Source organism: Balaenoptera ricei, chromosome 1, assembly GCF_028023285.1.
Source record: "Balaenoptera ricei isolate mBalRic1 chromosome 1, mBalRic1.hap2, whole genome shotgun sequence".
Taxonomy (NCBI): Eukaryota; Metazoa; Chordata; class Mammalia; order Artiodactyla; family Balaenopteridae; genus Balaenoptera; species Balaenoptera ricei.
In genome coordinates, this window is record NC_082639.1 from 99,728,977 (window position 1) to 99,745,696 (window position 16,720).

Consider the following 16,720-nt stretch of genomic DNA (forward strand, 5'->3'; position numbering starts at 1 on the left):
GATATAAAAATTATAAATACATATGCACCCAACATAGGAGCACCTCAATACATAAGGCAACTGCTAACAGCTCTAAAAGAGGAAATCGACAGTAACACAATAATAGGGGGGATTTTGACACCTCACACCAATGGACAGATCATCCAAGATGAAAATTAATAAGGAAACAGAAGCTTTAAATGACACAATAGACCAGATAGATTTAATTGATACTTAGAGGACATTACATCCAAAAAGAGCAGATTACACTTTCTTCTCAAGTGTGCACAAAACATTCTCCAGGATAGATCACATCTTGGGTCACAAATCAAGCCTCAGTAAATTTAAGAAAATTGAAATCACATCAAGCATCTTTTCTGACCACAACGCTATGAGATTAGAAATCAATTACAGGGAAAACAATGTAAAAAACACAAACACATGGAGGCTAAACAATACGTTACTAAATAACCAAGAGATCACTGAAGAAATCAAAGAGGAAATCAAAAAATACTTAGAAACAAATGATAATGAAAACATGACGATACAAAACCTATGGGATGCAGCAAAAGCAGTTCTAAGAGGGAAGTTTATAGCAATACAAGCCTACCTCAAGAAACAAGCAAAATCTCAAACAATCTAACGTTACACCTAAAGGAACTAGAGAAAGAAGAACAAACAAAGCTCAAAGTTAGCAGAAGGAAAGAAATCATAAAGATCAGAGCAGAAATAAATGAAATAGAAACAAAGAAAACAATAGCAAAGATCAATAAAACTAAAAGCTGGTTCTTTGAGAAGATAAACAAAATTGATAAACCATTAGCCAGACTCATCAAGAAAAAGAGGGAGAGGACTCAAATCAAAGTTAGAAATGAAGAAGAAGTTACAACAGACACTGCAGAAATACAAAGCATCCTAAGAGACTACTACAAGCAACTCTATGCCTATAAAATGGACAACCTAGAAGAAATGGACAAATTCTTAGAAAAGTGTAACCTTCCAAGACTGAACCAGGAAGAAATAGAAAATATGAACAGAGCAATCACAAGTAATGAAATCGAAACTATGATTAAAAATCTTCCAACAAACAAAAGTCCAGGACCAGATGGCTTCACAGGTGAATTCTATGAAACATTTAGAGAAGAGCTAACACCCAGCCTTCTCAAACTCTTCCAAAAAATTGCAGAGTAAGGAAAACTCCCAAACTCATTCTATGAGGCCACCATTACCCTGATACCAAACCAGACAAAGATACTACAAAAAAAGAAAATTACAGACCAATATGACTGATGAATATAGATGCAAAAATCCTCAACAAAATACTAGCAAACAGAATCCAACAACACTTTAAAAGGATCATACACCATGATCAAGTGGGATTTATCCCAGGGATGCAAGGATTCTTCAATATATGCAAATCAATCAATGTGATACACCATATTAACAAATTGAAGAATGAAAACCATATGATCATCTCAATAGATGCAGAAAAAGCTTTTGACAAAATTCAACACCCATTTATGATAAAAACTCTCCAGAAAGTGGGCATAGAGGGAACCTACCTCAGCATAATAAAGGCCATATACGACAAACCCACAGCAAACATCATTCTCAATGGTGAAAAACTGAAAGCATTTCCTCTAAGATCAGGAACAAGACAAGGATGTCCACTCTCACCACTATTATTCAACATAGTTTTGGAAGTCCTAGTCACAGCAATCAGAGGAGAAAAGAAATAAAAGGAATCCAAATTGGAAAAGAAGAAGTAAAACTGTCCCTGTTTGCAGATGACATGATACTATACATAGAGAATCCTAAAGATGCCACCAGAAAACTACTAGAGCTAATCAATGATTTGGTAAAGTTGCAGGATACAAAATTAATGCACAGAAATCTCTTGCACTCCTAGACACTAATGATGAAAAATCTGAAAGAGAAATTAAGGAAACACTCCCATTTACCATTGCAACAAAAAGAATAAAATACCTAGGAATAAACCTACGTAGGGAGACAAAAGACCTGTATGCAGAAAACTATACAGTATGCGGAAAACTGTATATAGAAAACTATATACAGAAAACTGTATGCAGAATACTGATGAAAGAAATTAAAGATGATACCAACAGATGGGGAGATATACCATGTTCTTGGATTGGAAGAATCAATATTGTGAAAATGACTATACTACCCAAAGCAATCTACAGATTCAATGCAGTCCCTATCAAATTACCAATGGCATTTTTTACAGAACTAGAACAAAAAATCTTAAAATTTGTATGGAGACACAAAAGGCCCCCAATAGCCAAAGCCGTCTTGAGGGAAAAAAGTGGAGCTGGAGGAATCAGACTCCCTGACTTCACACTATACTACAAAGCTACAGTAATCAAGACAATATGGTACTGGCACAAAAACAGAAATATAGATCAATGGAACAGGATGGAAAACCCAGAGATAAACCCACACACCTATGGTCAACTAATCTATGACAAAGGAGGCAAGGATATACAATGGAGAAAAGACAGTCTCTTCAATAAGTGGTGCTGGGAAAACTGGACAGCTACATGTAAAAGAATGAAATTAGAACACTCCCTAACACCATACAAAAAAATAAACTCAAAATGGATTAGAGACCTAAATGTAAGACCAGACACTATAAAACTCTTAGAGGAAAATATAGGAAGAACACTCTTTGACATAAATCACAGTAAGATATTTTTTGATCCACCTCCTAGAGTAATGGAAATAAAAACAAAAATAAACAAATGGGACCTAATGAAACTTCAAAGCTTTTGCAAAGCAAAGGAAACTACAAACAAGACAAAAAGACAACCCTCAGAATGGGAGAAAATATTTGCAAACGAATCAACGGACAAAGGCTTAATCTCCAAAATACATAAACAGCTCATGCAGCTTAATATTAAAGAAACAAACAACCCAATCCAAAAATGGGCAGATGACCTAAATAGACATTTCTCCAAAGAAGACATACAGATGGTCAAGAAGCACATGAAAAGCTGCTCAACATCACTAATTATTAGAGAAATGCAAATCAAAACTGCAATGAGGTGTCAGCTCACACCAGTTAGAATGGGCATCATCAGAAAATCTACAAACAACAAATGCTGGAGAGGGTGTGGAGAAAAGGGAAACCTCTTGCACTGTTGGTGGGACTGTAAATTGATACAGCCACTATGGAGAACAGTATGGAGGTTCCTTAAAAAACTAAAAATAGAATTACCATATGATCCAGCAATCCCACTACTGGGCATATACCCAGAGAAAACCATAATTCAAAAAGACACATGCACCCCAACGTTCACTGCAGCACTATCTACAATAGCCAGGTCATGGAAGCAACCTAAGTGCCCATCGACAGACGAATGGATAAAGAAGATGTGGTACATATATACAATGGAATATTACTCAGCCATAAAAAGGAATGAAATTGGGTCTTTTGTAGAGATGTGGATGGACCTAGAGACTGTCATACTGAGTTAAGTAAGTCTGAAAGAGAAAAACAAATATTGTATATTAACGCATATATGTGGAACCTAGAAAAATGGTACAGATGAACCGGTTTGCAGGGCAGAAATTGAGACACAGATGTAGAGAACAAACTTATGGACACCAAGGGGGGAAAGTGGCAGGGGTGTGGGGGTGGTGGTGTGATGAATTGGGAGATTGGGATTGACATGTATACACTGATGTTTATAAAATGGGTAAACTAATAAGAACCTGCTGTATGAAAAAATAAATATACTAAAAAATACAAAAAACAAAACAATAGTCATGTGGTTAAGGTCAGCAGTGATAGAGGGTAGCTTGAATTATTTATTTTTCTGGGCAAGTTCCAGAGACAGGTGCACGAGTATATGTTCCATGCCACAAATAGCTAGTGCAGAGAAGAAATACAATTGTCATCAAACAGTGAATTACTGCTGCTTCCACAGCCCTGTTCTTTATACAAAAAACCTGGGGATGGTTCAGGGACCACACTGATGAGCTTTTACTGAAAAAGAACTTAAGATTCAAGTGTGTAAATGTTCATTGCAGCTGTATTTACAATAACCAGGACATGGAAGCAACCTAAGTGTCCATCAACAGATGAATGGATAAAGAAGATGTGGCACATATATACAATGGAATATTACTCAGCCATAAAAAGAAACGAAATTGAGTTATTTGTAGTGAGGTAGATGGACCTAGAGTCTGTCATACAGAGTGAAGTAAGTCAGAAAGAGGAAAACAAATACCATATGCTAACGCATATATATGGAATCTAAAAAAAAAAAAAAGAAATGGTTCTGAGGAACCTAGTGGCAGGACAGGAATAAAGACGCAGATGCAGAGAATGGACTTGATGACACGGGGAGGGGGAAGGGTAAGCTGGGACAAAGTGAGAGAGTGGCATGGACATATATACACTACCAAATGTAAAGTAGATAGCTAGTGGGAAGCAGATGCATAGCACAGGGAGATCAGCTCGGTGCTTTGTGACCACCTAGGGGGGTGGGATAGGGAGGGTGGGAGGGAAGCGTAAGAGGGAGGGGATATGGGGATATATATGTATACGTATAGCTGATTCACTTTGTTATACACCAGAAACTGACACAACATTGTAAAGCAATTATACTCCAGTAAAGATGTTAAAAAAGATTCAAGTGTGTAATGTTGAGAACTTTTGACTTTTGGAGAAGCACGAAATCACAATAAATTGCAGATTTGGGGAAAAAACAATGTATCATGTTGGCAGGAGTTTGGCATCGTGGGCCCCACTCCTCCACAGCACCAGTTTTCTCTGACACCTTAGTCACCTGTCTTACCTCTGAGTATGTGCCATTTCCTGAAGGCCCTTTGAGCTGGAAAGACTTTAATACCCAGGGAGGCAAGAAGTTTGAAAACTACCTCCTTGTCTTCCCCTGTTGAATGTCTGGGTGTTTCTTCCTTTGGGCAGTCTTAATTTAGAGAAGGCCCTAAGAACTGGCTGGGTATATTTCCTCCCTCCAGGAAAGGGATCCTATACAGAGAAATTCCAATTTACAGAGATAACTGGTTCATTTTCCCCAGAAGTCCTTTCTTGTGTCTAATTCAAGTTCTAGCATATGTAAGATTAGTTAGTGAAATGGTTACTAGGTGTAGTGAAAGAATTTAAGAATGGCATAGAATTTCTTCTGTAGCTCTTGAAGGCAGAGTGGGCTTTTAGAATACCTTTGGTTTAAAAAGCAAGCCTGTTTTCTTTCTGTCCCCACTAAACCTCCGGTCCTGAATGTTTTCTTCCATATTGATCATCCTACTCTTCCCCCACCCACCCAGGAAGAGAATTTGGGCAGAAGAAGCAAGAAACTAAACTCCTAAGTCCCGCATCTGCCATCCATGGTGGAAATGCCCTCTTTCAAGCTAGGCCGTGGCTGTGGTTTTCTGCAGAGACAGCTGACTAGTATATGAGGATTCCCTATGAACAGCCAAAATTTGAGTTTCCCTGGGCCCTGCATTTACTACATGGTTTTTAAGTCACTGATTTGGACTTTGATGTAGAACAGAGCTGTTCCAATCCTACCTTCACCTCTTACAAGCTGTAAAAGCTTAAGCCAGTTCCTTGTACCTCGTTCTCCTTTTCTGTAAAGTGGAAAGAATCATGCCTACCTTATATGGTTGTTGGGAGGAGCTAATGCATTTAAAGTACTAAGCACGGTGCCCAGCACAGCTCAACAAACTTTCACTATTGGCTATTGTTATGGGCACTCAGAAAGGAGCCCTCCCCTTCCCTCCCGCCCCCCTCCCGTCCCCTCCCGTCCCCTCCCTTACCCTCTTATCCATTCTAATTCTCCTCCCCTTCCCATCCCATCCCATCCCATCTGGAACAGCTCAAGGTGGGGAATGTTAGCAGTTTCCCCAAAGAGTCATTTCAGGGGTAGCCCCGGAGATTTGGTTTCCTAGCTGGATTTTATTTAGAAACAAGATACAATCTCCTGAAACTGATTAAATGAAAAGTGCCTTCAGCTAGGAATCAGTTGAACTGGGATTCTGATCAGCTCTGCCACTCAGAGCTGTGGTCTTGGGGAGTCACTTAACTGCTGGGTCTTGATATCATCTGCCAAGAGAGCATTTGGACTGTCATCAGATGCTCTCAGAGGTCCCTTCCAGCTCTGAAATACTGTAATTTTTCTGGGTGAAGAGACCATCCTCACCACTGTCCATATTGTGCCTTTGTTTCTTCCAATTTTTGTTTAGTTGTTCTCCTTTTCTCTCCCAGGAGGAAACTCACTTTATCAGAGAATAATAATTACAACACTTGCATGGGATTTTATAGGGGACACTAGAGCCTGTCTAGCTTAAATGAAAGGAATGAAGTGGGAAACAAAATCAAAAGAAGTCTTTTTGTTTAATTGAGAAACATTGAGCCTCCCAGAAAGGTCAGTGAACTGACCTCCAGTGAGCATTATTTCTGAATGAGGGTCATCCTTGGTCTACAAATTCCACCTTAAAGTGTAGTCCTAATGACTGTGTAAGAATTCTTGCAACAATCTGTGGCAAACTGAATTGCTTTTCAGAATATTCTCTTCAGTACTTAATACATTGACTTCATACCAAGAGAGATGGTGACCTTGGGAAAACTGGAAGCAGAGCACTTGAGTTCAAATTTTGGCTACTTCACTTACAGGAAAATTACTCACCTTCTTTTAGCCTCCATTTCTTTCTCTGCAAGGCAGCAATGATAATAATACTCATCTCAGGATCTCACATCGAGATTGCTGTGAACACCAAGTGGAATTGTTTCTACCGGGGAGAAGCAAATTTCAGTTTTAGTATATCTAACTTATTTGAGAGTATAGGTGAAGGAAATGACAACTTCACTTCCTCTGGGCTCTTTGGCCAGTCAGTGGACTGCAGTTTATCCATGAGAAACAGCTGTAGCTTTTTAATGGATTCTAGTTTTCCCCAGGCTCCTCAGGGTTTACCCTGAGTTTGAATTGTCCTTGGGGTGAAGAGGGACCAGCAGCTGTTTGCAGGCAAAGATGTGTTGTCGCCCCTGTGGGTATTCCATGGATACTGCACATAGTGCCATCTTTAAGCAGCATAAACTAGGACGCTTTGATGGACAATGAGAGCTTGAATATTTTATGTATCTTGTTTTCCAATTATACTTGAGTTCAGGAAGCTCAGTAGTAGGAAACTAAATTGCAGGTCTGGCAAAAGATTGAAGAGAAAAACCTAAAGTAAGAGGGTTTAAAAAAAAACTCCTTGCTCAGTTTGAGAGCTTTGGCTTACTTTTCTTGATACTTTTCTGCTACCATCTGGCTTGGATTTTCGTCAGGCAAAAATAACTCTGTGCTGATTTTGAAGTATTGGCTTATCTTTGATGCCTTTGTAGACTCACCCAGCTACTTCTGAATAAATGGCCCACGATAAATGTGTGTTCACGCTCAGAGTAGGGTAGCTGATTCCAGAAATGTAAGCAGAATCAGCAAACTCTCCCCAAGAGGAGGACTTATCCACTGAAAAACAATTTTCCCAAGCTAGCCAGAGAGTCTGAACTTTGGGGTAGGAGAGGAGGGGCAGATGGTTGGGGTCCGGGCTGCAGGGCAAACTGGAGGCTTTTCTTGGCGTGTTTGCTCTTCGGGTCTAGAATTTAGAGTATGTGAGAAGCAGTGACATTCTCACACTGGTCCCTAGCCATGGAGGAAACCCTGTCCAGTGAGAAGCTGAGACATTTCAGCTCCTGACTCAGCAAACGACAGGGGGGGCCTGGTGAAGGGACTGATGGGCTCCTCTTACTGGTCCTCTGCCGTTTTCTTGCCTTTTAGTCCTTTTAACATCTCTTTTCCGCGTTTCCCCCTGCCGAGGCAAATTTTGAAACGTACCTACGCAGTCGTTTGAGTTAAAGATGGCCTCTAGGTGGCGCTTCAGCACAAAGAATGGCAGTGGCTGGCGTCCCTCAGGCCAACATTTCTCAGGGATATTCATTATATAAGGGGATTCATGGGAATCGGGCTCCACGGGTTGCACAATAGAGGGGAGACCTGGCGTTTGTCACGTTCAAGCTACAACCCTGAAGAGATCACGGGCGGCAGGGGTCCGCAAAAGCGCCTAGTTCCAAGCAACATCACACAGGTTTAGGTTCCTGCCACGCAGAGCCCAGAGTAGCTTGGCCTGGGCAGCAAGGTTTGGGCTTGACCGGCTGGGAGAGTGAGCCCAGGGCTTCAGGCTTTGTCCGCTCACATCCAGGAAGCCTTGCCCAGGCTCCCAGACCCATACGGAGCACTTAGCTTGGTCAGCTGCCTGCCCAAGTTCTCCAGACATGGCAGACAGTTCCTGGGTTATGGCCCTCCCCTCCTCCCTGCATACCTCATTCTCACCCTCTGCTGTTTACAAAGCACTTTCCCCTGTGTGATCTCATTTGCTGCTCACAGACTCCCAGGGCGGAGGGACAGGATAGGGCCCTCCCTTGGTTTCTGGAGCCTTGAAAGGACACAGGGCATCATAAAGACCCTTTTCCCTGTCTGTGTCTACCAGCAAATAGTGAGTTCCTTGGGGGCAACTACTGAATTCAACTTAGTGGTTTCAGGGTTTAGCAGTGGTGCTTGGCACACAGAGGCGCTCAAAATTGTTTACTGAATGAAAAAACATCTACAGATGAAGAAACCAAATCAAGGGACAGTAGGTGGTAGAGTCCAGTCTAGAGATTAGGGCCTCAGGGTTCTAGGACCAGTGACATTGCTGCACTAGGTACTAATTACGTCATATTTTTTTTTCCAGTCAAAAAGATGGTTTGCTATTACAGGGACCCATGCAGATCTGTCTCCATGTCTGGCATTCAAGAACATGAACATTGTAAGCTGGGTCAGGCACTGAGGCCCCATTCTGCTGTCAAGGGGACACCAGGAGATGTGGGTGGGTCTGGGGGAGTGGCTGGCCTTTGTGAGGACTTCCTTAAAAGTATGAGGGCATGTTAGGCACTCTGAGCTTCTCATCTACCAAAACCCTTCTATCGGGAATTCCCTGGTGGTCCAGTGGTTAGCACTCCACGCTCTCACTGCAAAGGGCCAGGATTCAATCCCTGGTCGGGGAACCAAGATCCCACAAGGCACACAAAAAACAAAAACCAAAACAAAACAAAAAAGCCCTTCTGTCTTTGATAGACTATCTTGGGATCAAAAGCTCCATCCAGCTATTATCCACCCCCCCCCACCCCCCACCACTCCAATCTATGAATTAACACTTTCTTTGTTGTTAAATGTACATATTTCAGGTAGTTTAGGACTCTGCAATGAGACTACATGAGTTCAAGTCCTGGCTCCATCACTTCCGAGCTGCTGGCCTTGAGCAAGTCATTTAAGCTCTTTGTGCCTCTATTTCTCATCTTTGGAATGATGATAATAAAATATTTAATTCATAGCATTATGGTGGGGATTCAGAGAGTTAATATATATAAAACACTTTAAACAGTCCCTGGTAATAATTAAAGGCTAGAGAGTATTCTGTTGATCTCTCTCTTAATTGTATTCTGGATTTGAGACTGGTCTGTGTTCACCTTATGGGGACTCTTCGTGATTTTGTAGAATTCCCTGGAATTCCTGCGTTCTAGCTGCCAGGCTCTCAATTTGCTCCCACTCAGTTAAAGCTCTTTTGAGATCTCAAGAAGAGAGAAAGTAACTTGAAATGCATTTTTCTGCTGATCGGAGCAGTGACATTATCTTTGTCTCCACAGAGCCTCCCCTGGTGGCTCCCGTTGCTGTTCAAGGGCTTTCTTCTCCACAGTGGTTGCTCACCACATAGCACATAGTAGGTGTTTAATCAGCGCTTATGGCAGGAGGAAAGGAAGGGGTATACCGTACAGAGGATAACATTAGTACAGAGTAGTTTATACGGACAAGGTCCCTATGGAATTGAGACTTGTGCCCTAAGACCTACTGACTAAGCATGAAAATCACCAAGGAAATGTGATCAGCTTGGAGGAGGAGGAGGGGGCGGAGGAGAGAGAAGAAACCGGAGCAGCCTGCTACCTGACTGAAGATATCAGTGTTTCCAATGATGATGGTTCCATTTGTTCAGGCCAAGTTGAAAACCTTGCCGCTGCTGAGGGACATCAAAGGCATCTCCAATTGCTCTTTGCCCCAGAGATTCATCTTTCTAGGGGTAGTTTGTCATTTGTCTTGTAGCTGCTCAGGTGCTCTTCTTTATGGCTAGAGCCTAGCCAGCTCACCAGCCACTTCTTTGGGTTTTGGCAGGAGAAAGAGACAGGAGGTGGACAAAGATCCAGGACAGTTCCTGGTTGAAGCCCTTCTGACCTTGGCAATCTTATTCTAATTCTTATGCCAAATTAGACTTCTAATAGAGCCTCTCCCACAGCCCAGATCCTCCAGCCTAAAAGACTTGGAATAGATAGGCTGTAACTAGAGACTGGTTTAAGTTTCCATAGAGAGTTGAAATTGAAACTCAACAGAGCTTTTCTAGTAAACACATTAGCTATTTAATCAACTAGGTCATTGATGGTAAGTAGGACTGTCTCAACTGGCATGCCAACTTTGACTGATGGATAATACCTGCCTGGGGAACAGTGTTGAGAAGGATTCTGAATCTACATCATCACATCTGGGGCTTAGGAGCAAGTGCTGTGATCAGTCAACAGTGTCTGTCGTAGATGTGGGAAAGGGGAGTAGCCCCCAGAGGGGTAGATATTTACCTGCTAAACTTGCTAATGAGAAGAGGAGGCTGTTTATTTGGAAGCTGGGAAAACAAAAATGTTTGAATGGCCACCCACGCTCATGTAAGGAAATCAAGATGGACCTTGAGAAATTCAACGTTGGGGGAAAATGTGGTACCAGCTCAAGAAGGAAGGCGAAGAAGGAATAAGGGTGGTGATAGACTAGTGTTCTAGTTCCACGTCGCTGTAGGACCTTGACAGTATTCAAAAACAGCCAGATGGAGAGAGAGCAGGCATGACAACCTTAGGTGGTTGTTCTGAGTTGGAGTTCAAGACCTGGGCAGACCCCAGAATAGAGTCAAGTCATTGATAAGCAGGTGGAAGATCATAGTGTTTCCCAAGCTGACTTCCGTGAATCACTTAGTATCCATGAGATGTTATCAGTATTTTGCCATGAAAAACAGACAGTGGTGGGGAGAGGATGTTCCACAGTGTTCAAGTTTGGGAAACCCTCTGTCAAAAATATTCAAAAAAGTCAATTGTAGCCCAGGATGGCTCTTGGCCAGAGGGGGTTATGGAAGAGAAATGCAATAAGCTATAAAAGCAAAAATGTGGGTTGGTTTTGGTGCTGAAAGGCCTTGAATGACAGGCTGAGGAGTTAGGGTTTGATGGGTAGGCATGGAGGATTGTAGGTTGGAGACGTAATGCAATCAGATTTGGGGTTAGGAAAATGTTGATGCCATGAAGGAGAGATTGAAGAGAGGAGAGATGGAAGGGCAGAAGATTAGCTGGGAAGCTGTTATATGGTCCAAGCAAGAGGTATTAACAGCCTAAACTAGGGCAGCAGCAGTGGGAATAGAAAGAAAGGGCCAAAATCAAAAGCCATCTCACCAGTAGTATTGTTGGAACCAGGCTGACTTCAAGCAGCACTCAAGGTCATGAAGGTTGTGCTGAAGGGCACCAAATAGCCCTGCTCTACAACTCTGAGAACAAAGCCCTCAGGGTTGGAGGTAGATTGCTGAGATAGAGTGTCTGATTAGACAGAAAGTATAACTTTTCACCTCTAGGGTTGATTAAACCCTGGGAGAGCATCAAGGGCATTAGCATTATTCTTCCGGAGCTCTCTCACAGGCACGCGGCCATCTGCCCTGGGCCCCTAAGGTGCATGATCACTGCAAGCTCCTTTTTCTCCATGAGTCTATGATTTTAATTTAGCACATGAATATTGGAGAGGGCCTTAGAGCTTAGCTTGTCAGTGGCTTTCCAACCTGACTGAACATCAAGATTCTCCAAGGAGCTCATTAAAATGCAGATTCTCAGTCTCCCTTTCCAGACTTGGATTCAATTGCCAAAATCTGGGAATCTGCATTTTATGATGTCCTGAAGTGATTTGGATGCATAGTCAAAGTTAGGAATTATTTAGTCCCTTCTCTTCATTTTGTAGGTGAGTAAACTGAGGCCCAGATTGGAGCAAGGATATGCCCAAGGCCCCAGGCCTCTGCACCAAGGCCCCAGTTAGTGGCAGGGCTAGACTAGTACTCCATGCTTAAGGCTCCTCCTGTGTAGTGTGAACTAGTACTTGGTCCCATTGCTAGTCTCTAGGCTGAGGGTTACACTGTGATTCAAAGTTCAGAAACCTTTTCCTATCACCTCCCTGCACTGTGAGACCCTCCAGGAGATGTGTTGCTTGAGTCTAGGATATACACAGAAGAGTGCTGAGGGCAAAAATAATAACAATAATAGTAGCTAACATTTACTGTGTGCCAGGCATTGTTCTAAGCACTTTGTATGTAGAACTCTTTTAATCCTCACAATAACCACATGGGTCAATATTATCCCTATTTTACAAAAGAGGAAACTGAGGCATAGTGAGGTTAAGAGGGCAAGAAACTGCTTTCTTTTTTCTTTTTTTTGGCTGCATTGGGTCTTCGTTGCTGTGCATGGGCTTTGTCTACTTGCGGTGAGCCGCAGGGCTACTCTTCGTTGCGGTGCGCGGGCTTCTCATTGCAGTGGCTTCTCTTGTTGTGGGGCACGGGCTCTAGGCGTGTGGGCTTCAGTAGTTGCAGCATGCGGGCTCAGTAGTTGTGGCACGCGGGCCCTAGAGCACGCAGGCTTCAGTAGTTGCGGTGTGTGGGCTCAGTAGTTGCAGCGCGTGGGCTCTAGGGCATGTGGGCTTCAGTAGTTGTGGCTTGCAGGCTCTAGTAACTGTGGAGCACAGGCTTAGTTGCTCCACGGAATGTGGGATATTCCTGGAGCAGGGATTGAACCTGTGTCCCCTGCATTGGCAGGGAAATTCTTAACCACTGTGCCACCAGGGTGGTCCCAAGGAGCTGCTTTCATTATGTCCTGTTTAGGTGACTGTTTTCCTTTGCCTTGGGGTGCTCCTAGCCCCTACTTCTTTTATTCCACACTCAGAACTGGCCCCTTCCCCTGCCTCCTTGCCCCCAGCGAGCCATTCAGCACAGTGCTGGGGGAATTTGGCTACAGCGTTGTCCTCAGTGCCAGGCTCTGCTATGGGCCTCCCTTTACTGAGGGGCTGCAATCAGAGAGCCAAGCCATCAGGAGTGTTTAAGCAGCTGGCAGCATGCCCTGGCCACCAGCCCTGCCAGTCAGCCTGGAAGGGGCCTGCCCGTCAGGCGGGCAGGCAGTGGGGAGAGGCCGCTTCTCCTGACAGCCCCAACTTGTGCTTAGATGGGCAGGCGTATCCAGGGAATTCATTCATCCGTGCAGGAGGAGGGGCCAGAGCAGAGGTGTAGATTTGTGTGTGGTGCCTTAGATGAGCTTTATTTGCAGCTGATACATGGCTTCAGAACTGCTGTTGAAACATTGTCTAACTCTGTGACTCAAGGCCCTTGTGTTAGGACTCACTTGATGAAAGTTCCTCTTGGGCTTAGTGAACAAAGTTTATCTCATTTGGAAGTTGGGAAAACAAAGATGGTTGAATGGTCGACTATGTTCATTTAAATAAATCTAGGTGGACCTTGCAGGTCCTGGTGGTGAGTTCTCTTGGCTGTGTTTTTATTTTTGCAGTGGCTGCTAGGAAGCTCGGGTTTCTATTTGTTGTTTAAGTGAACACTGCATCTGATTTTGAGTTCTTGTTGAAATTAACTTCCCCTCTCTAGTTTTCATGGTTATTAATCTCAATCAATTTTAATTTGCCATGTTTCTAACCACAAGATATGAAAGTATCAGTTTCATTGCCTCTTATCCGTTAATCTGACATTTTTAATAGGTTATTTTTGGTTGCTATTTAATTTTCATATCTTTGTTGAACTTTTTTTCATGTTATTTTCTTCTATAAACTTTTGTGCTTTATGTCCTGCCCTCATTAATCTAAGTGATATTAGTGCTTACTTATGATCTGTATAATTTCTTTAAATATTAAAATTAACCTTGTGTTGTAAAAAAACTTTTCTTTAAATTGCTCAGTAGTGTGTGTGCTTTTATTTTAAACTGCCTCAAATAGTTTACCAGAAATAAGCAGGGCAGAAAATGAATGAATGAATTAAATTTCTTATTTTTGTACCACAGTGAGTGTTTATGGAGCAGTCTTTTTGACATTCCACTTTATCTGCATTTGGTTTCTGGCGATAAGAGCAATAGCACTGATTGAGTGGTTATTATGTGCTGGACACTGTTCTTTACACATGTTAACTTATTTCATAACAACATTATGAGGTAGGTATTATTATTATCCCCATTTTACAGATAAGAAAACTGAGGCCTGGATTAAACAACCTGCAGTGCTCACACAGCTAGCAAATGATAGAGCCAGGATTCAAACCTAAAACCTTGAAGACTATACAGCAGTGGTTCTTAATCAAGGGGTTATTTCACCCCACAGGGGACATAGGAAATGATTGGAAACATTTTTGGTTGTCACAACTGGGGAACTGCTCACTACTACATAGTAAATAGAGGCCGGGGAAGCTGCTGAACATTCTGCACTGCACAGGGCAAAGAATGATCTGGCTCAGATGTCAATAGTGCCAAGTTTGAGAGACCCCGTGTAGACCACCCATTATAGTATCTCTTTAGGATTCCCGAAAGCTCTTTTACCTGGTTCTCCATCTTTGATCTGCCTGCGCAACTGAAATGCCTCACAGTGGGGTGGGCTGCTGTATCCACAGTGGCCCATCCCACGGAGGGGAGCACAGGCATCCTGAGAGCACACCCTGGCTCTGGGGGAGCCTAAAGTGTAGAAACCTCATGAGAAAAGAGTGCTGACTGCCAGAAGCAGAAAGCACAAGGCTTTAGGTCCATTGTCATTGCTGGTCCCAAGAGGGGCAGAGGCTGCGGAAGGAGCTTGTGGGTTTGTTACCTTAGGGAGGAGTGCCCCCTCCCCTGACAGGAACCAGCCAGAAAGCCCCAGGTCACTGAAGCCCCAAAGAGAGTGCTTCACATGCCCCACATACCTGCTTCTCCCTCTGCTCCTGGCCCCCAGACACTAACTCCACATCTTACCCCATCCAACCCTCTGAGAGCAGGTCCTTCTTACCTGCTCCATCTCATCTAGATACTGACCCAGCCACCACTGGAAGCTTCCTGGGGTGGGATGAGTCCTGTTTCCCTTGAACCCTCACACTAGCTCACTGCAGGTCCCTCGTGGGGAAGTCTCAGTTGCATCCTTCCAGAGGACACAGCAGGAAGAATGCTCCTAACCCTGGCAGCTCGGGCATCACTTTTGGAAGGCAGTGCTGTTGTGGAAAGAACACTGCACAAGGAATTGGCGGACCTGGGCTGGTGGATCTGTGTACTCAGGGGCCTGGCATGGGAGTCAGTGCGAGCCTGAGTTACATTTGTCTCCTCCACGGTGCCTGGCACGGGGCTTTGCATGGGGCTGGCTGTCAACAGTTATTTTTTTGGGTGGAATAAATGCATCACTGCTCTGCTCTGCTCTCTGATCTGGACAGATTGAAACCACCTCCACAGATCGATCTGGGTGGCGGCGGCAGTCTGCTCCATGGCAGAGGATGCAGGATACACGTGATCCCTGTATGGAACACGACTGAAGGGCTTACCAGCCTCCTCCTGCCTGCTGCGCAGGTGCCTGGACAGCGTGGGCATGGTGAGTCCTGCTCTTGCCTGCGGGCTTGTCTCAGCCCACCTCATTCTACCTCCCAACCACGCACACCTGGGCTAGAGGACCTTTGCCGTGAGGGGCTGGTGAATTAAACGGAAACTCATTAGGGGACTACTTTGTGCCAAATACTGGGCCAAGTGTTGCGGACACAGCAATGAATAAGAAAGACGTGGTCCCTGACTAGTGGGGAATAGAGATTTTGAACTAGTAAATATTAGTGGGATGTGTGTAATGAGGAAGTACAGGGGAGTTTGTTACTGTTTATTACTGATATATAGAAATGGTAGAAATTCAATGGATACAATTTTCATCTCAGAAGCCGCATTAGTGTCCCATTCCTCTATGTGGTTCCCACCCATAGGCAAAGGTGGCGGTTATGTGTATGGCCAGATTCATTTCAAGTTATGTCCACCCCAAAATATCTGGCCCTATGGTCTATTATGCTGTAGTTAAAAGAGTACATGGTCTATTATGATATAGTTAAAAGAATTTTGAAAAGATCTGGTTTTGAATCCTGTCTCTTCCTCTCCTGGTCTGTTAGTTAATGTTTCTGAGACAATCTCCCCCTCTGTGAAATTAGAATAACAATAACCATCCCCAGAATTCCAGGAAATGCCCCTTGAGTTACTACATGGAGTCAGCCTTGGGACAGCCCTCGTTTTCTATGACTGAAAATCCCTGCAACCAGAGTGAGGTGCGACCACAGGACAAGGTCACGTCCTAAGAGGCAATAATTAAAAGTCCACTCTAGTTGAGGGAGGAACAAAGGCAAGGCCTGGTCCTCTACCCAATGGGCTAGTTTGTAGACCACCCTTGAAGACCCTAGTCCAGGATTCCCAAATGGTAGAAGTCAGACAGTGACAGGGGGAGTGAACATTTCTAACTTTACTATCTAGTGTTGATTTTAATGTGTTTTGGGAAATACAACCAGCATAACAAATGCATGATTTTATGAATATTTTTGTTTCGAATGATGCTAGGTTTAAATAAATGCATTAATTTAAAGAACTAGG

At 43.4% G+C, this 16,720-nt stretch overlaps 1 protein-coding gene across 3 annotated transcripts in view; it reads left to right on the forward strand.

Annotated features, from left to right (window-relative positions):
- The window catches only part of LRIG2 (leucine rich repeats and immunoglobulin like domains 2), a 123,368-nt gene that overhangs the window by 75,221 nt on the left and 31,427 nt on the right, over nucleotides 1-16,720 (forward strand). For 2 of the 3 annotated variants that reach the window (XM_059928104.1, XM_059928095.1), the window contains exon 19: nucleotides 15,538-15,692. The exons of the other annotated variant lie outside the window; for it this stretch is intronic. In XM_059928104.1, coding sequence (XP_059784087.1) covers nucleotides 15,538-15,542 — 5 coding nt within the window. In that variant the 3' untranslated portion in view covers nucleotides 15,543-15,692. The remainder of the gene's footprint in view (nucleotides 1-15,537; nucleotides 15,693-16,720) is intronic. 3 annotated transcript variants of the gene reach the window in all.